The sequence below is a fragment of the Apium graveolens genome, chromosome 10 (assembly GCF_009905375.1).
Source record: "Apium graveolens cultivar Ventura chromosome 10, ASM990537v1, whole genome shotgun sequence".
Taxonomy (NCBI): domain Eukaryota; kingdom Viridiplantae; phylum Streptophyta; class Magnoliopsida; order Apiales; family Apiaceae; genus Apium; species Apium graveolens.
The window spans coordinates 88,070,901-88,098,570 of record NC_133656.1 but is presented as its reverse complement, the minus strand read 5'-3'; the positions used below and the strand labels follow the sequence as shown (position 1 = coordinate 88,098,570).

General features: G+C 36.1%; 1 protein-coding gene across 2 annotated transcripts in view; it reads right to left on the bottom strand.

Annotated features, from left to right (window-relative positions):
- Window positions 1-1,063: 1,063 nt before the first annotated feature.
- LOC141693691 (uncharacterized) overlaps window positions 1,064-27,670 on the bottom strand; it is a 44,475-nt gene continuing 17,868 nt past the window's right edge. Inside the window, exons 2-3 of one of the 2 annotated variants that reach the window (XM_074498845.1) lie at window positions 14,230-14,342; window positions 1,064-1,728 (exon numbers count right to left, since the gene is read on the bottom strand). In XM_074498845.1, the coding sequence (XP_074354946.1) occupies window positions 1,201-1,728; window positions 14,230-14,265 (564 nt within the window). In that variant the 5' untranslated portion in view covers window positions 14,266-14,342 and the 3' untranslated portion in view covers window positions 1,064-1,200. The remainder of the gene's footprint in view (window positions 1,729-14,229; window positions 14,343-27,670) is intronic. The other variant, XM_074498846.1, reaches the window with a different exon arrangement.

Genomic DNA, 27,670 nt, shown 5'->3' with positions numbered 1-27,670 from the left:
GGCCAAGATTTGAAGAATCTGGGCTATTGCTGGGTCTATGGGTCCTGGGTTTACATTCCGGTTTGTGTCATCTTGGTTGTTATTATTGTTGTTGTTGGTTTCTTCATTCTGGGTGTTGGTGCAGATATTTCTTCTGGGAGGCATTTTTCTGTAAAGAATCAAACAACTTATTTAGCTTTTAAGTCAGATCCTTTGCATAGAAGAAAAGTTTTGTAAAACAGAAATATCTCTTCTTTTTTTTTGAAAATAGTTGTAACAGTTGAACTAAGTAAATTGCATGCTTCTTTACATGACAAGGATAAATAAATCCTGATTGTGTAATTAGATATTACAAGATGTGGGCTGCTAGGCCCAATAAGAAGATGTATGATATTCAGACCAAAAAGGTTAGCACATTGATCAGGCCTGATGGACCAGATCGGGCCTGATGGAACAAAGAAGGCCCAAAACCCTGATTATTAATTAATTTCATAATTAATTAATAAGGGGAAAATCAGCTATGGAAAAGAGTCCCAATACGGACATAAATCCTTGTAAATTGGCCTCCAAGGAACCTCATAGGATAAGGAATCAGCTTCCTACTTCCTAGGACTCCAAAGTCCATTTTAATTCAGAGACTTGACCACCAAGTCTCCTATACCAAGTCCAAATCAAGGACCACCAACATCTATATAAAAGGATCTACCCCTCAATCAGAACTACGTTTTTTGACTTGATCCTTGGCAATCAGCAAGGTACGTAGGCATCATGTTAAGGCAGATTAAGTCACGAAACACAAGAGCAGTCGAATCGAGCCCCGAAGCTCACGTTCCTTAGTAATAAATACATCAATTATATATCTTAATTTTTAATCCATAACATTACAGAATATAAACAATTAAGGGAACATGGTACATTGTATCACAGGGATATAACTGGTGCAATAAATAAATAAGGTAAAGTAAAACATGTGCAGTAAAGTAAATGACAATGCTGGAAAGGAAAAGGTACTGATATATATAGATCAAAAGTTTTAGGTAGTACAAGCGTAAAGACGCTTCGGAAGTAAAAGCAAAAAGGGGTACAACAAACCTACTCACTAGTCAACATATCTAGTCTATAAATACAACTCAAAAGTCTACTAATACATACTACACACTACTGTACATACTACACAACCATAACAACTCTGATCATCATCTCTATCTCTGGATCTCTGACTCAACTCCAGGGAAACTCTAGTCCTCCCAGCCTCTCAAAGTCCTCCATCACCTCAGTAGCCCATCCCATAAGTGCATCAGGGCCTCGGCCAGGTAGTGTAGCTCTATGTAGCCTAGCCTCAAGAATCCTGCGTGTCACATGGATCTCCTCTCCAAGCTCCCTCACACCAAGATCAGCATCTGTAGTCCTGATGATATGCTGCAGCTCTCGGATTCGGGCCAACATGGAATCACGCTCCAATAAAAGAGCCTCATACCGGTAATAAGGAACTGGATGCAATATAGACTGGAATGGGGCACTCGCAACTGAATGCCCAGTAGAATCTGAATCAGCTGGTGGGGGTCCTCTGATAGGTGGCCTCATGCCTGTGGGTGGAATAGCCTGTAGTGGTACGGGCTGCAACACAAGTGGAGGTAAAATAGCCAACGCTGGTGGAACAACAGGACGTGGATCTGAAGATGGTACTCTAACTGAGGGCTCTGAGTGATCAGCTGATACGGGGATGAAAGAGTCGGCCATCGCTGCTATCTGAAATCATATCGTAATATAAGAATCTCGAACCATGACGTGAATCATACTAATACCTATTATGTCGTAGCACTCAACCTCTCGACGTTCTATTTTTCTATTCCATACTTCTAATCCTAACCCTGACCCATTCCCGTCAACCTAAGCTTGTGTCAGTGACTTATAACATGTAGCTCTGATACCAAACCTGTGGCGCCCTCCAAACCCGGGTCAGAAGTTTGGGGTCCACACACATACCTTATTTATAACCTGCTTATAACAATAATAAAGATAATAAAAATATGTAGTGACCTTACTTACCAACTACCACGGACCGCAACAGGTTAAAGTATGTACACAAGCCACACACATACTTTATATTACAAATGTCCAAATCCCAACTATTCAAACTCAGAACTGAGTATTAAACATTATTATAAACTTTTACAAACTTAAATTATCTCAAAAGATGCCTGCTAGCTTAACTCGATCAACCTGGACCCCTAGATCTCGCACTGGATTGGGGATCCTCGCTACCAACTGGTTCCTTCTTAAATGGAAAAGAACATAAACAACATCGCACAAATGAGCTAACTAGCTCAGCAAGTCTCAATGAAAAGACTGAGAATAATGATCATCAAGTGGAAAGGGTTATGATATCAAGTAAACAATGAATTATGATTTAGAATTGGATATTATAATTTTATTTTAAAAACCAAGGTTAGGCTGCGAATCAGTCACGCACTAACCCCGAGCAAAGTACACAGCACTGCTCTAACTATTGGATCAAAGGCACACATTGGCCTAACTTGACCATTAATATGGTCTGACCACGAATCTGGTCCACAATTTTATAAAAATAATCCAATTCTAACATGATAACAGAATAAACAATGTAAAGCAATAAATAGAATCATAAATAGCAACGGATGTTTGATAATAAAATGGTTTCAATCTCCACAAAGGATCAATGTGGCAATTTCAAAGCTTGGATGTTAAGTAATGAAAGAATTGGATAACAAAGGAATCAACGTTTCAAGGTTTCAAGGATTTGGTCTCTCAAAGCATAAGGTACAATGGTTTGAATATGTAAGTAATCCGGTTCAGTGTTTGGTATTTAGTTTGTATGGATTTGTGGAGTAGTATCGTATATTTATGGTTCATATTTGGGTATACAACAATCAATGGTTTAGAAAGAATAAGGTTTACGGCTCAAGATCAATAACTGGAATCAGGATTTAGGGTTTACTGCTTCAAAGCACTTGCAATATAAAACAGGACTATCAAGCAACTACAATATATTTCGAGAAAGTTCAGAACACTTGCCTAGTACTAGCTTGCTATACTGCACTAACTTCCAATTACAACCGTCTATTCCTCGACTATCTGTTTCCCTTTCCTACGTCTTGCCTCTTCTTGATTTCTGCAGGTGTATGGATCACAAATTCTGAAAGTACTCCTCAAGACCTTCGATTAGGGTACTCGAGCTTTCCAAACAGAGATTACTAACACCTCGATTTGTTGGTTTGATTTTCAGGAAGGTTTATGAATATATGAATTTTCTCTGTAAAAACTATATAATTACTGTTTGCAAATGATTTTCGGTACGAAATAAAATACGGTAAAGGCTATTTATAATTACGGAAAATTAGTATCCCGTTGGATCATTCCGGATATAAAATGGTACGTTTATTTATAAAAATTGATCCAAACAATACCGGTTTTCGGGATAATTATCCAAATCAGTATAATTTGTACTGCGGTCTTGGTCTCAGCGCTTGGTTACACGTATTACGAGGTGATAATTGTGATAGTTTAATAAAAAGATCCCATTTATCAAAAATACGAGTTTTATTGATTTACCGAAATGAATAATGTTTCGAAAATGTTGCGTAGGGACCCGCACAGGACAAACCGTACTCCGGATCGAAAAAGTCGAAACATGGAAAATACTCGAAATATTGCAATTTGGATAAAAAGGAGTTCTCGAAAGAGTTTCGGGTTATAAAAATGTAAAAACGGATGACGTTGGTTGGTTCCCGATTGTATGAAATAGTTTTTAAATACTCGGAAAAAGATTTTATAAAATCCATATATTTCCTATAAAATCATAAATCAACATAAAAATAAATAGGAAGATATGACAATTATTTATATTTTATTTTGGACATATAAAAATTAAAATACTCAATTAATATTATTTTTAAACATCCAAACACATTTAACACATAACAAATAATTCATAGAATAAATACTAAACATACATAATAATTATTTATTAGCAAAATAATTACACCGTATATCCCAGATATTACACCCTGTCTCATTTATAAAGGGACTGTCCCATTTGCATAAGAGACTGTCCCATTTGCCTTGACAGTTAGAATATTATACATATCTATCGAGCCTTTGAATTTCAATTGGTATCAGAGCGGGTGCATTTAATTCTCTTTTTAGTGTTTATTTTGCTAGTGATCCATGGCTCAACCAGATAGGTATTCAAATAATTATCCACCACTGCTCCAAGGTGCTGAAAACTACAATGACTGGAAATTCCGGATGAAAATCTTTCTTTAGCGTGATGCATTCGAGTGGGATGCTGTAGAAAATGGCTTTTCAATTCTGATAAAAGATGGGAAGCCCAAATCCCTCAAGGATCTATCTCTAGAAGAAGTGAATGCAATGAATTCCAATGCTAACGCTATGAACTCGCTTCTTAACGGCATGGTAGCTACCGAGTTACGAAAAGTATCTGCCTGTACCACTGCGAAACAGATCTGGGATACGATCAAAGTCAGCCACGAAGGCACTTCTAAGGTACGTGAAGTCAAACTTAGCATGCTAATGAGTGATTATGAAGGTTTTAGGTTGGAAAGAGATGAAAGTGTTCAAGATGCACAAGGAAGATTCCTGACTTTGATGAACTCTATCTCACTATTGGAAAGGATCATTCCTCAATCTGAAATCAATAGGAAAATCCTCAGGGCAATGCCAAAGAAGTTTGCTCCAAAAGTTACCATTCTGCGAGACTCAACACTTCTTTCGACTAGGGACACTTTAACACTCTTCAGTGAATTGAAAGAATTCGAAAATCAGCTACGTAGATATGATGAAGAAGATGAAGTTCCTCGTAAAAAGACTCTTACACTCAATGCCGAAGCTGATGAGTCTCCTGATGACTTTGATGAAGAAATTTCTCTTCTGACCAAGAAGTTTCATAAATTTCTTGCCAAATGGAATGCCTCTAAACGACCTGTGAAGTCACAGTTTCTAAAGAAGGACTCCAAATCTAACTCAAGCAAGGATAAAGCAAATTAAAGTAAGGATACATGCTTTGAATGCGGAAAGAAAGGGCATTTCAAAAAGGAATGTTACAAGCTGAAGAATGAAAAGAAGGCATTAATCACTTAGAGTGAGGATGAATCTGACGTTAAGATCGATTCAGACGATGAAGTTGCTCAAGTCTGCTTTGCAGGACTCGAGGACAGCTCCAGTGACAATAATGAGGTACATAATATAAAATATAATTCAAATATATTTTCATCTATGTTGAACTTGCAGGTCCATGTTAAGAAACTAAAAGAAAAGAATGCTTATTTAAAACAAGCATTAAGTGAAGTTCTTAGTGAAATGGACGATCCTTTGAAGGATGAAGCCTTGGCTGTAGAAAACAGATCTTTGCTTGAAAAGGTTTCTAAACTTTCTGAGGAAAATCAATATCTTAAAAATGAGATTGAGATGAAGGATGTATGCCTGGAAGCATTTAAGAAAGAGACAGCCTCAGTTGTTCCAGAAAATGTCAAAAGAAACAGTACTCCTGACCCTTTGGTTCCTGAATTAAAGCAGAAAGTGGCACAGCTTGAAAAAGATTTAGCAAAATGTTTTGATCGTGAAGGAACTTTGAATGCTTTACTTGATGAACAAAAATCTTCTCTTGATAAGGGAGGATTAGGATGTGAATCAATTAAGTAAACATGCATTACAAGGCGGTTACAAGCAAGCTCAATGAAGTACAAGATGCCTTATGAGAAATGTCGAGATTCTGGAAAATCTGGTCACACTACATCTGAATCTAGATTATGTGGTATCAAGGGACACTCTTCTAACTCATTTTATAGATCATCTATTAGATCAAAATATGTTAATGCATCTGTTAATATTGTTGAGATGTGGATTAAGAAATCAGATCGACATTTATATAAGATCTGTGATACTAACCAACAAGGACCCAAGGTTAAGTGGGTACCTAAGAGATAAAACAATTTTTGCAGGTTTGCTTAAAGGTCCATATTCCGCGAAATAAATGGATCATCGATAGTGGTTGTTAACGACATATGATGGGTGATAAATCCAAGTTTCTATCTCTAGTTTCCAAGGAAGATGGTTTAGTAAATCTTGGAGATTCTAACACCGTCCGAATTATTGGAAAAGGCACCATTGGTAATGACAAGTTTTCTATTTATATCGTTCTTTTAGTAGATGGTTTGAAATACAATCTTATTAGTGTAAGTCAACTTACCAATGCTGGTCATAAAGTTAAGTTTGATAAAAATGTATGCTATATTGGTACTCTGTCTAATGAGTTTGCTTTAGTTGCTAAAAGAAAAGGGAATATTTCCGTGTTAGATTTTGATGAATAGCAGGAGGAAATTTGTCAGGCTACTGTTCAAGATCAGCAGAATCTTTGGCATCGACGTATATGTCATGTTCACATAGATTTGCTTCGGAAGATATCTTCTCATGATCTGGTACGAGGTCTGCCCAAGCTGAAGTTCAAGAAGATTGAACCTTGCTCGGCATGTCAGCTAGGAAAACAGGTAAAGACATCTTGTATGGCTAAGAATCGTGTGTCAACAACTGATCCTTTGCAGCTACTTCACCTAGATCTTTTTGGTCCTGAAAGGTATGTAAGTCTTGGAGGAAAAAATTATGCATTTGTCATAGTTGATAATTACTCACATTTCACATGGGTATTATTTTTACGTACTAAGGTTAAAGCTTTTGTTGAGTTTAAAGACCTTATTACTAACCTTGAGACTAAGTATTCGTATAAGCTCAAGACTATCTGTAGTGACCATGGAGGTGAATTCGAGAAGGATTCCATAACCTTCTGCAAATCGAGAGGGATCACTGATGAATTTTCAGCTCCTCGTACTCCTCAACCGAATGGTGTAGTGTAACGGAAAAACAGGACTTTCAGGAAACTGCTAGAACTCTACTACATGAAAGTAAGCTTCCAAGAAAATTTTAGGCTGAAGTGATACACACTTCCTGTTATGTTTTAAATAGAATACTTATTCATCCTATTTTGCTTAAAACTCCTTATGAATTGCTTAATAAAAAGACTCCTAACATCAGTTATTTTCGAGTATTTGGTTCCAAGTGTTTTATTTTAGAAACTCAAAATAATCGAGGCAAGTTCGATGCAAAATCTATGGAAGGAATTTTCTTGGGATATTCTACAACAAGCAAGGCATATCACGTTTATAATTTTGTCAAGAAGAAAGTAGAAGAATCCATTAATATTGCCTTCAATGAATCTTGAAGGAATATATCTCAAATTGACAAAGGCGCTGCAGATCTACCGTCTCATTCTCAAATGAGACAGTCTCATTCCCAAAAAAATCAGTCTCATTCTGACAAATCAAGCATTCAAGACTCTCCAGGTCCATCGCAGTCTTCTGATAATTCTTCAGGATCTATTCAAGCTTCATATTAATCTTTTGGTTTTCCAAAGACTCATGATAGTGTTTCAAATGTGATATCTGTTACTCCTCTGGATAAATTTTCTTCAGCTGAAATGAGACCGTCTCATTCAAATGAGACAAATCATATTCAGTTTCAGGCTGACAACTCTAATGAGGAAGAAATGAATAATATTTGTCTTCCTAAGTCATCTAGAACTGTGAAGAATCATCCTCCAGATAAACTTCTCACTGATTTGGATCAAGGAATTTCAACACGTAGCAGACTTCATAATCTATGTGATTTCTGTGCTTTTGTTGGTGAGTTCGAACCCAAGAATGCTCAAGAAGCTGTTGTAGATGAACACTGGTCAGTTGCAATGCAGAAAGAACTTAATCAGTTCAAGCGTTGTGATATTTGAGAACTTTTCCACCTCCTCAGGATGTCAAGATCATTGGTACTCGTTGAATTTTCAAGAATCAGAAGGATGAATATGGTAACATTATTCAAAACAAAACTCGTTTGGTGGCTCAGGGATATAACCAACATGAAGGAATCGATTACGATGAAACGTATGCTCCAGTAGCCCGATTCAAAGCTATTCGAATCTTATTGGCTTTTACAGCTCACAAGAAGTTCAAGCTCTACTAAATGGACGTCAAAAGTGCTTTTCTAAATGGCTATCTCAAGAAAGAAGTATATGTAAAGCAGCCTCCAGGTTTTGTTCATGAAAAGTATCCTAACTATATTTACATGCTCAAAAAATCTGTCTATGGATTGAGACAGTCCCCTCGATGTTGGTACGAGCGTCTCAGTTAATTTCTTGTAAACAATGGCTTCACTCTCGGTACACTCGATCGAACTCTTTTTATATTTCATGAACGTGATAACTTCCTTTTAGTTCAAGTTTATGTAGATGATATAGTATTTGGATCTTCTAACGAATCTTTGTGTAAGTGGTTTTATGATTGCATGCATAAGGAATTTGATATGAGTTTAATGGGTGAACTGCAGTACTTTCTAGGTTTGCAAATTAATCAGTCTAATGCAGGAATATTCATTCACCAAGGCAAATATATTAAGGATCTACTCAAACGGTTTGCACTTGAACATGTTACACCTAAAGCTACACCAATGAGTACTTCAATTAAGCTCACTAAAGATGAACAAGGTACACCTGTAGATGTCACTAAATTTTGAGGTATGATCAGATCTCTTTTATATTTAACTGCCTCTCGTCCAGACATTATGTACAGTGTATGCTTGTGTGCTTGTTTTCAGTCTCAACCTAAAGAATCTCATTTGAATATCGTTAAACGTATTTTTAAATATTTAAAGGGTACGAGTGACTTGGGATTATTTTATCCAAGCTCCTCTTCCTTTGACTTAATCGGTTTTTCAGATGCTGACTATGCAAGGTCACAGGTTGATAGAAAAAGTACAAGTGGTGCTTGTGAATTTTTAGGAGATTGTTTGGTTGCATGGCATTGTAATAAGCAAACATTTGTAGCTCTTTTTACTGTTGAAGGAGAGTACACAGCAGCTGGTAGTTGATGTGCTCAGATCTTGTGGATGCAACAAACATTGCAGGATTTTGGTATTTCTTTCTCAAATATTCCTATTTATTGTGATAATACCTCTACAATTAATATCTCTAAAAATCCTATCATGCATTCTCATATTAAGCATATTGATGTTCGTCACCATTTTCTACGAGATAATGTTTCTAAAGGTAATATTGAGCTTATTTATATATCTATTGAGAAACAGTGTGCAGATATCTTCACTAAGCCTTTAGCTAAAATCATTTTTGTCTAATGCGTCATGAACTAGGTATTTGGATGCAAGTATTTTGTTCTAAAGACTCATCCTGAACAGCTGTCAAAATTTGATCTAAAAGCTGGTGAAGAAATTTTTGTTGGATATCCACTTTCCACAAAAGCCTTCAGAGTCTACAATTTAAGAACAAGGGTTGTCATGGAATCTATCAATGTATCTTTTGATGATAAAAAGATTACTGGACTTGAAGATTTCAATGATCATGATCAGCTGAGATTTTAAAATGAAGATTTAAATTCTGATTCTGTAAATTCTGATGGCTTAAATCCTGATCCTGTAAGTTCTGACGGGTTAAGTTCTGATGTCAGTGAAACTGTGGTAACTACTCCAAGGGAAAATGCACCTGTTCAGGGGGAGCAAGCTAATGATCTTACCACATCTCAAGACTTTCAAGAAGCATTAGAACATGTCACTGGATCTTCAAGTTCTGTTTCATCAAGTTCTGATGAGCCAAATTCTGATAATTCAGGAAACTCTGATTCTTCAAATCCTGAAGGATCCAACTCAAATTCTGAAGTCTCAGAGAGCATAACTATAGGGGGAGCATCTAGAATATGCTGATGGAGACATCATGGATCATGGGGGAGGATCCAGTTCTAGAGAACAACTTCCATCTGCAAGGAAGTGGACTAAAGCACATACACCTGACTTAATAATTGGAGATCCTGAAGCAGGTGTCAGAACTAGAACTGTAATATCAAATGAATATCTCTATCATTCCTTTCTATCTCAGACTGAACCAAAGAAAGTGGAAGAAGCTCTTCAAGATGCTTATTGGGTGCAAGCAATGCAAGAAGAGTTAAATAAATTTGAAAGAAATAAAGTCTGGACCCTAGTGCCAAGACTAAAGAACAGTTCAATTGTTGGCACAAAATGGGCATTCAGAAACAAACTTGACAGTGATGGCATAATTACAAGAAATAAAGCAAAGCTGGTTGTAAAGGTTACTCTCAACAGGAGGGTATTGATTATGATGAAATATTTGCACCAGTTGCTAGATTGGAAGCCATAAAAATCTTTTTGGCTTATGCTGCTCACAAGAAGTTTAAAGTCTTTCAAATGGATGTGAAAAGTGCTTTTCTCAATGGAGAATTGGAAGAAGAGGTATATGTTGAACAACCTCCAGGATTTGTAGATCCAAAATTTCCTAATCATGTCTACAGACTTGATAAAGCACTTTATGGCCTTAAACAAGCTCTAAGAGCATGGTATGAGACTTTAGCTCAATTCCTTCTGGAAAATGGATTTAACAGAGGTATAATTGATAAAACATTGTTCTACCTCAACCATAGAAAGGACTTACTTTTGGTACAGATTATGTTGATGATATCATCTTTGGTTCTACAAATGCCAAACTCTGTGAAAGGTTTGCGAAGCTAATACAGTCAAGATATCAAATGAGTATGATGGGAGAACTTAGCTATTTTCTGGGACTTCAAGTCAAGCAAAATGAAGAAGGTACTTTCATAAATCAATCCAAGTACACCAGAAATTTACTCAAGATATTTGGAATACAAGACAGTTTAACTGTATCCACTCCCATGACCACTGCAACCAAGTTAGATAAAGATACTGGAGCATCAGTAGATATTACTAACTACAGAGGTATGATTGGCTCATTACTCTATTTAACTGCAAGTAGACCTGATATCATGTATGCTACCTGTCTTTGTGCAAGATTTTGGGCTGATCCAAGAGAACCTCATCTAATAGCCGTGAAAAGAATTTTCAAGTACCTCAAGGGTACAGCTGATCTAGGATTTTGGTATCCTAGAGAATCAGATTTTAAGCTAATAGGTTACTCAGATGCAGATTTTGCAGGATGCAAAATAGATAGGAAAAGCACTAGTGGAAGCTGCCAATTTCTTGGAGGCAGATTGGTTTCTTGGTTTAGCAAGAAACAGAAATAAATTTCCACATCAACTGCAGAAGCAGAATATATTGCTGTAGGAAGCTGTTGAGCACAGATTCTTTGGATGAAGAATCAGTTACTGGACTATGGGTTAGAATTTTCTAAAATACCATTTACTGTGATAATCAAAGTGATATTGCTATGACAGGTAATCCAGTTCAACACTCAATGACAAAGCACATCAGCATTAGGTACCATTTCATAAGGGAACATGTGATAGAAGGTACAGTGGAATTGCATTTTGTTCCAACAGATCAACAACTAGCAGATATCTTTACCAACCACTATGTGAAGCTACTTTTACAAGACTGGTAAATGAACTTGGAATGGTTATAAGTTTTTTCTCAAAATCTGCTTAGTTTTTGTTCTCATGCATCATACTTTATGATCAGTGTTTACAGATTGTCTTATCTCTATGTAATCTGTGCTTAAATTGTAATATACTAAATACTGATTATTATCTGATGTGATTCAATATACTCTGATAGTGTTTTGAATGTTCTATGGCTATTCATTCCAATGAGGATTACTGTGCTAGATGCTGACCTAGTAGTCTTTAACATACTAGAAATCCCATGTTTGAATTAGTTATTTATGTGGAAATTCATTAACACAAGCAAATTCTGATTTTGAGCTTAGTCAAATTTACTTTGTGTATCTTATTACTAAGTCACAAACTAGATTTTTGCTTCTTATCTGTCAAATTCTGATGTCAGTAAATCTTAAGGATGAACTACATGCTTGATAAGCCTCATTTATCTGAAGAAAAGAAAAGAAGAAAATCAAAATCAGGCACTCCTTTGAGATCTAGAGTAAATATGTGAAAGGGAAGACCCAAGTGCATTACTGGTATTAAGTAATATGCATTAGAAAAGCAAATAAATTTTTCTTGGTGACTTTTCACATTCTCTGATTACTGGAGAAATACTCTGATAATAACATAAATTCTGATAGCAGTTGTGACTCACTTATACTGAGAAGCCACTGTAAAAAGAATGTCAAAAGATGCATAAAATGAGCATAAATAGTTGAGGTGGATTCTTGCATAAATTTATTCTATAGTAGACTTCAAAATTGAAGACAAATTTTAAGCACTTTTCTTAGTTATGCCTTATTTCTAAGATATACTGAAGTTTATCAGACTTTAATCTTTATCTGATCATTTGCAAATGCACACACTCTCACTCCATATGAATGATGAAAATTACTGTGGTGATTAAGTTGTTTTTGACAAACAGTTAAGTATTATTTGCATAAATTTTGAGGTTCTGATGAAAGTTCTAATGATTAAACTCTGAAGAAAGCAGTCAGTATTTGTATGAAGAATCACAGATACAAACATTCACTTTTTAAGTACAGAAGCCATATTCTGATGACCATTAAATTCTGATAATAGTTAAGTTCTGATGCAAATCCTGATGGAAACTCTGATGTTTAGGTGGCATTATTTATTTACTTGACTTATTTGTGGTTTACTGTAATGATCATAATTATCAGAAAATAATTAAGTGAGATAAAAACAGTCATAATCATTTGGTTAGTGGGAAACGTGTTTGCCTTGACAACTGCATGTGCACAATAATTACTGCATATTTCTCGTGCCCACTAACTACTGCTTTAACTATTTACTGGCTGACATGTGTAAAGTGTATGTTTTACTTCCAAAAGAGATGTTGAGTGGAGAGAGTATATATATGGGAGTTAAAAGATTTTACAATCTTTTACCTACTTTCTAATTCTTTTCTTATCTCTATTATTCTCTCTCTTTCTAATATTCTCTGAACCTCTATTTTTCACAGACATTTTATCAAACACTTTGCAAACACACATTTTCTCACTTATTTCTCTACAGAAATGGCACCAAAATATCTGATTTATGATGGAGCCAAGTTTGTTCCTAATAACTACATGGCTATTCTTTCTAAGGATGAAGCTCCATCAGAACTTCACTTCATCCAAGATTTTCTATCTTGAAGTGAGATTGGGTATGCTTTGACCCAACCAGAAGCAATATCAGGAACTCAAGTACTGGAGTTTTGGAGGAGTGGTGTTTATGATGATGGTGGTGCAAATGGGTCCCAAAGCATCATATTTATAACAGGGGAAGATGAACACTTGGTTACATTATCAACTGTTCGACAGGCTTTACATCTTCCAGAAAACTGTGTTTACAGTTCACAAGTTGGGGAACCATCTCTTCAACAGATGATGGCAAACCTTGGTTATGAAAAATCTTTGTCCAAGCTGGAACAATTGAAGAGGCCCCACATCAGGAGGGAGTGGAGTTTCTTTTTCGACTACATCACCAAGTCTTTTGCCAACAAGTGCTCCAACTTTGATGCAATCCCAATCCTGAGTTAGCAAATCGGGTATGTTCTCATTAATCAAACTCATTTTGATTATGCTAGTGATGTGCTAGGATTTATTGGGGATAGAATGTAAGAGGACAGAAATACTGTATATTTTGCTAGATTTTGCCAACTTATTTACAGTTTATGTAGTTCTGATAAGGCCCAACTAGCTAGTGAGTTGATTGAACCCTATAAACTTGCTAAAAAGGCTTTCACTGACTTATTATCTATTGATAATAAGAAGGTTGTACTAAGACCCCTCCAAATTCCACAGTTAGTCAAACAGGTCTTAGTAAACTCTGACCCTCTCACATAAAGTGCTATATATCCTGATGTATAATCATCCTAACCTCCATCAGCACTAACAACTACTACACAAACAGCTCATACTTCTCAACCACAATAACAACCAACCATAATTTGAGCCAAAAATGCCCAACAAGTATATAATTTGAGTTTCAAATATTGATATTGAAGGAAAATCTCCAGACAAAAGCTTAACCCTCTCAACCATCGGTACCTACCATCAGAACTTCATCTCTCAAAACCAAACCTTCAAGAGAAAAATTGTAACAACCCAAATTCGGGGTCAAGATTTGGTGTCACTAAATAATCTTTACATAAAATAAAAGAATATTCAATTAACCCCTTGAATCTGGATCATTTACAGGTTATGGTATGAAACAAGAATCTAATTTTCTACAATTCACAACAACTACAATACGAGTGTAATACCTTTATGCTACCGTCCTTGTCAAATTTTTTTAACATCTTCGTCCTCTCGCAGCGGAGATTTCTCTAACTTCTTCTGTCTAATGAAAGCTATTTGCTTCTATCCTTATCTGATCCTGAAAGAAATAAGAATTTACAAAGAAAGAGTGAGCCAAAAATGCCCAACAAGTATATAATTTGAGTTTCAAATATTGATATTGAAGGAAAATCTCCGGACAAAAGCTTAAAACAATTTTAAACAGTTCCATTTATTTGAGAGAGTTGAGCAAATAAACATTGGCTGTTACCAGCCTTTAATCATAAATCCATAGATGACAAGCGATTCCCAGATTCATCTCATGAATCATGGTTTTGTCCGGTTTTTGGAATCATAAACTTTTGAGAGAGAATGTTGTTAATGGCGATCAACAACAAATTAGACTGGACACTAGTTCGCACCTATATCCTGCTAATCAGTCAGGATATAGTGCAGATCTATACCCCACCATATAGATCCATTCAGGTACCTAGGCATTATCGCCCAGGGGTCCGGTCCATCCCAGGCCCATAGGGTCCAGCTCATCACTGACCCTTACAGTAAACATCCAGCCCGTAGAGTGTTTTGATGTCAAATTATTTTGGATTCAAAACATCCCAATTCAGGGTTCGTAAATAACCCGAAAGAATGGGTATTTTCTCAAGAGAGCAATCGAATTATAGGAACAATAATGAAAAGAGTGTAATAACCCCAATTTTTGGGAAATTTTTGAAACCCTTATGAATAGTGTTTTTGCTGAATGAGAAAACTTTTCATGCCACACTACGTAGGGGTTCTGTTATTGATCTTCTGGGATATTATTAGTACTCTATGTGGTATATAAGTGTATGTAAAGATCGTCAGAATCCAATTTCCGAACACTTTGATTTTTCCCGGAAATCCACTAGATACGGAAAGAATTGAGAAAAAGGTAACAGAATAAAAAGGATTTAAATTAAAGGATTATAAGAGAGGATCATAAAAAGGAATATAATGTATTGAGAAAGGTTAAGGGAACCTAAGTAATAAGATCCCGGGTATGATCCCTCAAACGATAAACGAAAACGAAAGTTAAGCGAACCGTATAACAGATCAGCGGTCATTAGGCAAACAATTAGGAAGTTAATCAAAGGGATTAGAGAGGATGATGTCACCCAACCAATGAGAAGAGGACAAGGAGGGGAGGATGACATCATGAGGATGATGCAAGCATGACATAAGAGGGAAGGAAATGTGGTGGAATATTAACCACACAAAGTCAAGGCTATAAAGGGAATTAACCAAAAAAACAAGACAAAAAGCAACCAACCAAGCAAAACAAATCACAAAACACCAAACCTTCCATTTCTTCATGAAGCTCTCGGCTTCTTTCTTAAGAATTGGGAAGTCCAAGCTCCTCCACTTGCCATTTTACAAGGTAATTATCCTAGCTTCTCCTAGTTAAGTTACATACTTCCTAGAAATCTTAGCTTCAAAATCCTTTCCTAGCATTTCCTATAAATCATTCAAGAAGATGGTGAATAGTACTTTCTTGAAATTAATTTTTGTGTTCTTGATTTCTTTGAAAGAACAAGCTTGTAGGAGGTTAGATTAAGGCTTCCATGGGCATTCCAAGGACCTTTCATGGATTAAAAGCTTCAAGGAAGGTATAACTCTTCATGGTCTTAGTTTTAAGTTTTGTTGTTTAGATTTCCTAATGTTTAGATGATGGGTTAGTGTAATGGGTGTGTAATCATGTTTAGAGCTTGTTATGAGTAGTTTAGTTGGTGAGAGGCATGATTATTGTGTGTTTAGAGATTGGTTGATTTTGTGATATTTTTGGAGTTGGAAATCTTGGTTATTAGTTAATGAACTTAAGTAAACTCTTAGTTCATAATTGAGAAATAAGTATGAATTAGAAATATTGAATTGTTGGGGCTGTTGTAGTATGGTATGGATGGATGTTGGTTGTATGAATGATATGTGGTTGAATTGTGGTTGTTTTGAATTGGTTTAAAATTGGGAAATCGCGTAAACATAGCCGTCGTAATGTCCGATTTACTTTAGACTGCTTTTGTTCATAACATTAGGACCCGAGAACCCCCTGCTAGTTTATGACCACTGCCATGTTTAGATAGCTCATGTTACGAGCTTCGTTTTGATATGTAGTTCGTTCGATTCCGATGCACGGTTTAGGAGAAACGACCGTTTCAAGTAACGGCGTTTCACGAACGAAACTTTTCCCCTCGCCTTACTTTGAAACATAGGTTAAAGACCAAAAAGGGTTAATTAATGTATGAAACATTTATGGTAAGTGTGTTAGGCAGTTGGTAAGACACTCGCGAAGGAATCGCTTTAAAACTCGTAAAGGTTAAATTATTAAAAATGGTGGAGCCGAGGATACCCGAGTGACTTAAGCGAATCAGTGAGCGCAAAACAAGCGTTAGAGTCTAAGTTAGTTAAAGTATAGATTTACAAGTGACTTTGGTTTAATTCCAACTTACTTATTGTTTATAGGTTACCAGACTCGTCCCGAGCCATTCGTAACCCCAGTCGCTCAGGCAAGTTTTCTACCCGTTATACTGTTGTTGTGATGTAAATATATGTATATGCATTATCTTGTGATATTGCATGATTGTTATTAGCAAATTTTGCGATATATTGGAGCATGCTAATATGGTATATATGCATGTCTGTTTCGTAATCTGGATTATCTATCTGTTGATTTCAATGCTTATAGTTGCATAATACCTATGCTAGAAATAAGCAAGTAGTTGCGTATACCCTTAGTATAGGGGATAAAAGGTGAACATATTTCTAAACCGGGAGTCGATGTTCCCGAGTATATTATATATATATATATATATATTTATTTATATACATATATATGGATATAGTTTTTAAAACTATTAATCGAATAAGGTTTATTCGATAATTTTAACTTTATTTTATTATTGAATATTATTTTGAATATTCATTCGAGGACTTATGACTCCTTTTACTTTATTAATGAATATTATTTTGAATATTATTCGAAGGCGTATGACTCCTTTTATTTATTTATCTGAATATTATTTGAATATTCATTCGAGGGCTTATGACTCTTTTATATTATTTATTGAATATTATTTGAATATTCATTCGAGGGCTTATGACTCTTTTATATTATTTATTGAATATTATTTGAATATTCATTCGAAGGCTTATGACTCAGTTTATATTATTTAATGAATATTATTTGAATATTCATTTGAGGATCTATGACTCCGATTATTTGCTGAAATATATTCTTTATTTTATTAAAGAATAAGGTGTTAATAATCAAACTTATTTTCGATTATTCAAATAAAGATAATACTTTCATATAAGTATATCTTTGGTTATTTAATACTTGTTTCAAGTATAAGTTTTAATACTTCTACTTCAATTATTTTTATAAAGATTATTCTTTATGGGAACATTATTTAAATAATAATATTCAGTCATTTTCTAAATATTCTGGGGACTGATTTACTTCATTAAATCAGCTTTACTCCAAACACTCTTTAAAGTGTTTTCGAGTCTTCAAAATGATTTTTAAAGTCAGAGCGGATCCCAAAACTCATTTTTATATTTAAGATCTTCTTTTTTAAGGGGATTTAAATACTCGCTCAAAACCTGGGGAATCCGGCTCTGTGGTGTATTTTATATTCGCAACGAGGTTGCAGTTTTGGTAAATGAATTGATTACTTGCCCAACGTTCGGGAAGTAAGCCCATCTAATTGAGTCGGCATAAGCGACAGGCCGGGGTACGGTCTATGAATGTGTAAGTGGCTGGGTGGCAGTCCATCAACGCGTGAGGGGCCGGGTAACGGTCTAGCGCGAGGTCCTAATGCGGCCAGGGTGATGACCGGTGAGGAATTCATCCATCTACAGTAGAAAAGGTTACTTATTGGTATCTTTGCCTGATCAGCAAGATATCTGGTTTATGCCAAAATTCTTTTCCTTTCCAAAATTCATTGGATGTTTCAAACTCTGTTCATACTTTACATAACAGAGGTTCCAGGAAATGTTTAAGAGATATATATATGTGGATATATATATATATATATCGGGACTAAATAAAGTATCTCGTAACTTTATTTCATTCAATAATATTTCAAAGATTAAATCTATTCAAATCTTGTCTTGTAGTCTCATCTATGTGATGAACTTTTGAAACTGATTATAACTTGAACGGTGGTAGTTCAAGTAGTATTGGGAAAGATATAAGTATATTGGGGTATTTGGTAACCTCATCTTTTAAACTTATATCTAATTAATAATTGTCTTATGTATGACAAAGATTTTCAGAAAAACGTTGAGACAAGGTTAGATATATGAGATCACCTTGCAACGATATTTTTTTATACAGTTATACACTAGGACTTTGTGTATATTATGCATGGAAGAGGACTTCCAATATTTTGAAAAGTATATATGTATATATACTGAATATTTTGCGACTTCATCGCATTAAGTTATCAACTTGGTTCATTTCTTTTGACCAAGACTTTCATGAGTATTATGAGTAGGCTCATATATTGTAAATCATTATACATATTATTTTGGTGGGCTTGCTGCTCACCCTTGCTTTCTTCTTTCATCACACAACAACAGTTAGGAAAGATGGCCAGACGCCAGCAGACCCAGCGCAAGCGCGTGGGAAGCGTCCCGCGTCTTCCCGTTGATGTTGTAGCTGCTATAGCTGCAGAGGTAGATCTATTATAGATCAGACCATCTACTTTTGAGAATCAATTATGTATAATTATAACTTGTGGCAGATAATGACAATTAACTGTAAATTTATCAAGTAATCATTTTGGGTTGTAATAACTTTTAAATTGTGGATTCAAAGACTTGTACTTATTTAAATTTCATCTCTGAGACTATAACGGGTTATGGTGTGTGTTAGTGTGGGGTCACAGCATAAGGTTATTTATTATTAATTAAGTGAAGTGATATTGTGGAAAGAAAGACTGTGACGACCCGGATCCCCGACCCCGGATCTGGGGGTGTTACAGAAATGGTATCAGAGCTAAGCGTTATAAACCTCAGAGATGATGGGACGTTAAGATAATAAGTTAACTAAGATAATAAGAACTCTTGCCAAGTTCATAGTCGGGATACCTAACGTAGCACTGACAGTTAAAACCCTTATGGGAACCCTTATAAATATCGTGATAGGAGCGTAGTTCGTTATCGTATATGGTAACGGGACTCCGAACCCTGAGGTTGAGGAGCAACATCGTGATGATATTTTATTACTAATTGGAGATCGGATTGTGGATCCGATAGAGTGTCTTAATACAGGACCGGATGATGTTGATATTGAGGATGTTGTCCTAGTAGGGATAGTTGTTGAGGAGGACCCCATGGAGGATCCTGACAGGATTGGATAAAGGACCACTGATGAATTGATGACCATGGTTTGGTCGACTACCAGAGGTAGGATTGGCCGGTCACTACCGGAGGTTCGTTCAAGTTTGTAAAGATAGTAACCCCTTTAACGCGGCTTACTCGTAAGACTGAGAAGTTCGAATGGACAGAGAAATGCGAGAACAGCTTTCAAGAACTGAAGCAGAGGTCGGTGATGGCCCCTATGCTGGCGTTGCCGGATGGAAAAGGAGATTTTGTGAAGTGTAGTGACGCTTCGCACAAGGGCTTAGGGTGCGTGCTTATGCAGCACGGTAAGGTAATCGCGTACATGTCAAGACAATTAAGGTAATATGAAATTCGATGTCCCCGCTCATGAGCTTAGGCTCGTGGCAATAGTTTTACCCTAAAGATTGGAAGCACTACTTGTATGGAGAGAAGTGCGAGAATTACCTAAGCCATAAGTGCTCTAGTACATTTTCGCGTAGAAAGAGCTCAACATATGCCAGAGGAGGCAGTTAGAGCTAATCAAGAATAATGATTGGGAGATTCTTTATCATTCGGGGAAAGCCAATGTGGTGGCTGATGCCCTTAGTAAAAAGGAGAGACCCAAGATGATAATGTCTTTGGGATAGTTTATAAGAGATTTTGAGAAAATGGAAATAGAAGTGAAGGTAACCGGAGCCGGTACCGAAAAGCTGTTTGAGATTGCAATACAGACCGAATTTTTGGAAAAGAGCATACGGTGCCAGAGAAAGATGATAAGGGAATAATGAGGTATTCCTACAGAAATTGGGTTCCAAAAGTTCAAGAGCGTAAGGATGAGAACTTAGATGATAGCCATAGTTTGAGGAATAGGATTTAGGGCAAACCCTGAATGTGATAGTCAGGGAGGTTGCCATCAAGAAAGAAAGAACCCATAACATAATAGAGTGGAAAACAAGGTTTTTAATGTATAAGATAACCCCGATTATGGGAAAAGGTTGAAACATTTCATACTAAGGAAACAGAAAGTCGAGTAAGGAAAGGAGACCCGAATGGTACTCCTATACGACAATTTATGGACCAGTCTAGAGAGAACTTAGACTATTATCCCCAACCACCACCCTGAGGAGACAGTGCGGTGAGAAATTCTTTCAGGACCTTTAAATTGCTAAGCTCTCAGAGTTCCAAGGAACAGGTTGACCTAGTCGAGGCAAGAGCCTGGCTAAAGGAAATAGAGGAATCATTTGAGATTCTGAATGATTGACGAACCATAAAAGACTATTTTTGTCACTTACCCTCCTAAGAGAGAGACCACCCGCTGGTGAAAGACCAAGGAAGGCACGGAGTAAGAGATTATAATAAACTGATTTAAGTTCAGTCAATTGTTTTCGGGAAAGTAATTCCCAAAGATAAGGAGATAGTGTAAAAGCTTTAGAGCCTGAACAAAGGCAGAAGAGTATGATGAATTATGAATCTAAGATGTAAAAGTTGTCAAGATTCGTTCTGAGGACACGAATCCAGAATGACGGGATGTTTGAAATCAATGCTTATGTTGTGTTGGTTCATGAAATAATGATAAGAGAAAGGAAAATAAAAAGAAATTGAAGTGGAAAGGAATATAAAGGCAACAGAGTTTGAGGAATGATAAGGGAGTTGGGTATGGGGAAACCCTAAAGACTCATATTAATAGAAATAGAAAATTATATGATCGTCAGGATGAGGGTGATTCACCATGAGTTAAAATTGATGGTTGAGGGCATAAGAGATACATATATATTATCCCCTGTAAGTTGGGAGGATTCGAAGAAACCTTGAGATAGTTCGAAGGATAAATAATGAGACGCGGATAGACTGAGGAGACAAGAAAGTAAGAAATTAAGAAAATTGGATGAAGGAAGTGACCTTCAAGAATGTGAAGTGTAAGACCGGTGGCTTGATACCCAGGAAGGGAGACGCCAGGTATGAAAGATATCCTAATATTGAGATGACTGTTGAGATAAACAACAAAAGTAAATAAGGATTTATTAAGAAGAAGTTCACGTTGAACACGACCAATATCTTCCAGATCATCCATGTGATCATTAACAAATCAGGAAAGAAAAGCGGATAACCATTTTTATCTTTTGGAGGCCATGTGGATTGACCTTAACTTGAATAAGGATGCTATTGTGAAATTCGGTATAGACTATCGAGGTGGAAATGATTGAATAAGATACCCTTAGCAGGGATATATGACTTTATTTATCCATGGAAGGATGCTTGTACCTTTTTAAAGGTGGAATTAAGGATAGAACATCGGTAACTTAAAACGAATCCTAGGGGAATGCATAAAGGTTGGCATTTCACCCTTAATAGGGATAGTATGAGTTTTGACAGTATGAATTGGAAAGGATTAAGGTAATAATAACCTTTAAGGATCAGTGGAGAAATTTTTTTCAGAAGTATATAGACAATGGTTCTAGTATCAGTAAATGGTATTTTGATATGCCCTGTATATAGGGAATACAGGAGGAACGATTGAAGGATAACCTTAGAGGTTTTACAAGGAGAAAGGAAATATTCGAAATTCTCAAGAATAAAAATGTTGATAAAGGAAATATGACATAATTATAATGATGCCAAGTGGGGCACGTGTTAAACCACGAGAAAGTATGGATCGAACCAGTATAGGTCGAAATTATTCAGGGCAATTAAGACTTAAGATAAAAGATGTTCTAAGTATGATTGAGAGTCAGTCGTGACAGTGATTAACCTCTAAAGACTGAGGCAATAACTTATGGAAAAATGGTGATTTTTTTTTTACTCATCAGATTTTAAGGAATACATCTTCACAAAAGCAGTGATTGAAATAAGGTAGAAAATTTATTTGGAGGTGGTTAAAATGACATTGACTATAAGGAAATTTTAATATCAGGAAAGGCCAAAGAGGTGGCCGACACTTTAAAGGTAAGAGGATAATTATAGGCGCTTGTGCCAGAGGAATACAGTGATGATGGTTAAAACTGTGAAGGTTGTATTATGGTTTGGAAGATTGACATTCCTTCTGATGACTGTGCAATACCCAACCGTAATAGTAGTTGGTAAAGGTTTAATTCGTGTAATCGCCATGAACGGGCTATCTATCTTAGAAGGTCCTATCTTGAATGAGCCAGGACTATATTTCAAAAAGGACTAAACAAACCTTTGAGTTAAGTCTTCTATTGAAGGTATATGATTAAGAATGGTATTAACCTGCTATCGTTGCTTTGAGCAAAACTCTTCTGCAAATTTTATCTGCTTCATGTCATGTATGTATGTCAGAATCAGGAGTGTACTCCATGAATCATGAATGGTGATTATGTTATCTCCTTAGAAGGATTTGATACGACATGTATGGACTCCGTATGGTTAGCTATTAAGACTTCATGGAAAATGAATGACTACAGTAGGTCAGTGATGGACCATAGTAAGGCAGCAATGATTCTGCGAGTAATGAGCTGATTACAACCGTGAGAGTTGTATTGGAATGGGTGTTGAGATTGAGTACCACTAATCGGGTCGTGGTAGTGTATAAGTTATCATTGATAGACTAATTAAGTAGAGTATCTACCTAGTGAATTATTATTCTTTCTTATCAATAGAGAGTCGTATTATTATACGAGGAAGGTTGCGGTGCAAGCATAGAATTCAAGTAACGATGATGTCTAGAATGAGATCCCAGATTCGATTTTCGATGTCGAGGGAGTTTCAAAGGTAATTGTGTATAAGCTCGAGGAAGAGCATGGGTCCATAGAATGATGGACGGGATAGCGAAAATATTTAGGCACGTGAAATGCGATGCTATAATACTTGATGTTGATATAAATACATATATGTTTTGTTCTTCTATGATAAACCTCTATAGTTCAGAGGTAGATTCCAAGCCAGATATTTTATGGCAATAAAATTTTTTATGAATATACAATTCTCTTCAATTTGTTCTTTTCTCTTCTTTTCATTTCATGTAATTTGAGAAGAACAACCCTTCTAGAAGGGGAGGTATTGCCGAATGACTGTCTATCTGTGTGATAGAAGCCGAGTAGGATACCAGCTATTGTTTAATTGCTTGTCAAGTACTAAAGGCTGGCCACCTTCTGTACTAACTATGCGATATAACAAGTGTTCATGATCATAGTGATCTCTCAACAAATTCCTTTACTTCTACATGATTAATCAAACTTTGGAAAATAGAAACAACTGAAAAAGGAGTAATAAAGTGGTGGTAGTATGCGGAATGGGAACACATTCGTGATACTAAGGTTGACGTGGTTATTAAAAGGTTATAGAACGCTAGCGAGCAAAAGTATAACCAGTATAATATTAGGAACGAAAGGTGATAGCGATTACGAACTGGAAAAGAATGGGGATTGAGAAGCAAAAGTTCTAATGCTAAAAGCTATAATGAGAGTCTGTGCAATAGACTTGAAAGAATTTGGAATGATCATTTAACGCGGATTAAGTTATCTTACGACAATAGATCATATGTCAGTATTGAGGTATCGCCTTATGAGATCCTTGAGGGAAGACAATGTCGATCTCCCTTATGTTAGGATGAAGTTGTAGAGCGCAAGATGCTCGGACCCGCAGTAGTCCAAAGGACCAAGGATATGATAGATCTAATCAGAGGACGGCTGGTAGTAGCCCAAGATGGTCATGATAAGTATGTTGATTTGACACGAAAGGATAAAGAGTATGAAATAGGGGACCTAGTAATGTTATAAGTATCCCTTGGAAAGGATTGATGAGGTTCGGAAAGAAAGGAAAGCTAAGTCTACAATTTGTTGGACCCTTGGATGTATTAAGACGTTTGGGAAGTTAGCATATGAGCTAGCCCTAACCCCGAACATGTAGCAGGTCGTAACGTGTTTCACGTATCAATGTTAAGGAAGTGTAATTCAGATGCCAGATAAATAGAGGCATATGAGCGCATAGATATACAACCCGACGTAACCTATATGGAGCAACCAGGGAAGGTTATAGAGTGAAAAGGAACAAGTGCTTAGGAGAAGGATTATCAAACTAGGCAGAGTTTGATGGTAGAACCACAATGTGGGAAAATTGACTTGAGAGTTAGAAAGTGCAATATTAAGAAGGTATCCCCATTTGTTTTCTATCTGATTCCGGGACGGAATCCTTTTAAGGAGGGGAGACTGTAATAACCCCAATTTTTGGGAAATTTTTGAAACCCTTATGAATAGTGTTTTTGCTGAATGAGAAAACTTTTCATGCCACACTACGTAGGGGTTCTGTTATTGATCTTCTGGGATATTATTAGTACTCTATATGGTATATAAGTGTATGTAAAGATCGTCAGAATCCAATTTCCGAACACTTTGATTTTTCCCGGAAATCCACTAGATACGGAAAGAATTGAGAAAAAGGTAACAGAATAAAAAGGATTTAAATTAAAGGATTATAAGAGAGGATCATAAAAAGGAATATAATGTATTGAGAAAGGTTAAGGGAACCTAAGTAATAAGATCCCGTGTATGATCCCTCAAACGATAAACGAAAACGAAAGTTAAGCGAACCGTATAACAGATCAGCGGTCATTAGGCAAACAATTAGGAAGTTAATCAAAGGGATTAGAGAGGATGATGTCACCCAACCAATGAGAAGAGGACAAGGAGGGGAGGATGACATCATGAGGATGATGCAAGCATGACATAAGAGGGAAGGAAATGTGGTGGAATATTAACCACACAAAGTCAAGGCTACAAAGGGAATTAACCAAAAAAACAAGACAAAAAGCAACCAACCAAGCAAAACAAATCACAAAACACCAAACCTTCCATTTCTTCATGAAGCTCTCGGCTTCTTTCTTAAGAATTGGGAAGTCCAAGCTCCTCCACTTGCCATTTTACAAGGTAATTATCCTAGCTTCTCCTAGTTAAGTTACATACTTCCTAGAAATCTTAGCTTCAAAATCCTTTCCTAGCATTTCCTATAAATCATTCAAGAAGATGGTGAATAGTACTTTCTTGAAATTAATTTTTGTGTTCTTGATTTCTTTGAAAGAACAAGCTTGTAGGAGGTTAGATTAAGGCTTCCATGGGCATTCCAAGGACCTTTCATGGATTAAAAGCTTCAAGGAAGGTATAACTCTTCATGGTCTTAGTTTTAAGTTTTGTTGTTTAGATTTCCTAATGTTTAGATGATGGGTTAGTGTAATGGGTGTGTAATCATGTTTAGAGCTTGTTATGAGTAGTTTAGTTGGTGAGAGGCATGATTATTGTGTGTTTAGAGATTGGTTGATTTTGTGATATTTTTGGAGTTGGAAATCTTGGTTATTAGTTAATGAACTTAAGTAAACTCTTAGTTCATAATTGAGAAATAAGTATGAATTAGAAATATTGAATTGTTGGGGCTGTTGTAGTATGGTATGGATGGATGTTGGTTGTATGAATGATATGTGGTTGAATTGTGGTTGTTTTGAATTGGTTTAAAATTGGGAAATCGCGTAAACATAGCCGTCGTAATGTCCGATTTACTTTAGACTGCTTTTGTTCATAACATTAGGACCCGAGAACCCCCTGCTAGTTTATGACCACTGCCATGTTTAGATAGCTCATGTTACGAGCTTCGTTTTGATATGTAGTTCGTTCGATTCCGATGCACGGTTTAGGAGAAACGACCGTTTCAAGTAACGGCGTTTCGCGAACGAAACTTTTCCCCTCGCCTTACTTTGAAACATAGGTTAAAGACCAAAAAGGGTTAATTAATGTATGAAACATTTATGGTAAGTGTGTTATGCAGTTGGTAAGACACTCGCGAAGGAATCGCTTTAAAACTCGTAAAGGTTAAATTATTAAAAATGGTGGAGCCGAGGGTACCCGAGTGACTTAAGCGAATCAGTGAGCGCAAAACAAGCGTTAGAGTCTAAGTTAGTTAAAGTATAGATTTACAAGTGACTTTGGTTTAATTCCAACTTACTTGTAACACCCCCAGATCCGGGGTCGGGGATCCGGGTCGTCACGAGTTCCATTTCCCTTAATAACACCCAATCTTAATAATTACTCAACTACTCTGTACTGTGACCCCACAATAAACACCACACGTTATAGTCTCAGAGATGAACATCCAAAAATAACCACAAGTCATTTTATTCCATAATTATCTGCCAATACACCTTAAAAGGTTTTCTGAATAAATTTACATTTCTTTTCCATTATTACAATTCATAAATATAAATAAATCTGGTCCATCAAAAGTTGAAAGCCTAGCCTATTGGTAGTTCCTACCTCAGCTACGGCGACATCAATGCTTCTAGAAAACTGCGGAACGTCTCCTAATCGCTTGCGAATCGGGAGCTTGGTTCTGTTCATCTTTTCTATCTGTTGTTGTGTGATGAAAGAAGAAAGCAAGGGTGAGCAGCAAGCCCACCAAAATAATATGTATAATGATTAATAGTATATGAGTCTACTCATAATACTCATGAAAATCTTGGTCAAAAGAAATGAACCAAGTTTGATATCTTAATGCGATGAAGTCGCAAAATATTCAGTATATATACATATATACTTTTCAAAATAATGGAAGTCCTCTTCCATGCATAATATACACAAAGTCCCATTGTATAACTGTATAAAAAATATCGTTGCAAGGTGATCTCATATATCTAACCTTGTCTCAACGTTTTTCTGAAAATCTTTGTCATTCATAAGACAATTATTAATTAGATATAAGTTTAAAAGATGAAGTTACCAAATACTTCGCTACACTTATATCATTCCCAAATACTACTTGAACTACCACCGTTCAAGTTATAATCAATTTCAAAAGTTCATCCCACTGATGAGACCACAAGATAAGACTTGAATAGATTCAATCTTTGAAATATTATTGAATGAAAAAGTTATGAGATACTTTATTTAGTCCCGATATATATATATCCACATATATATATCCCTTTAAACATTTCCTGGAATCTCTGTTATGCAAAGTATGAACAGAGTTTGAAACATCCAATGAATTTTGGAAAGGAAAAGAATTTTGGCATAAACCCGATATCTCGCTGATCAGGCACAGATACCAATAAGTAACCTTTTCTAC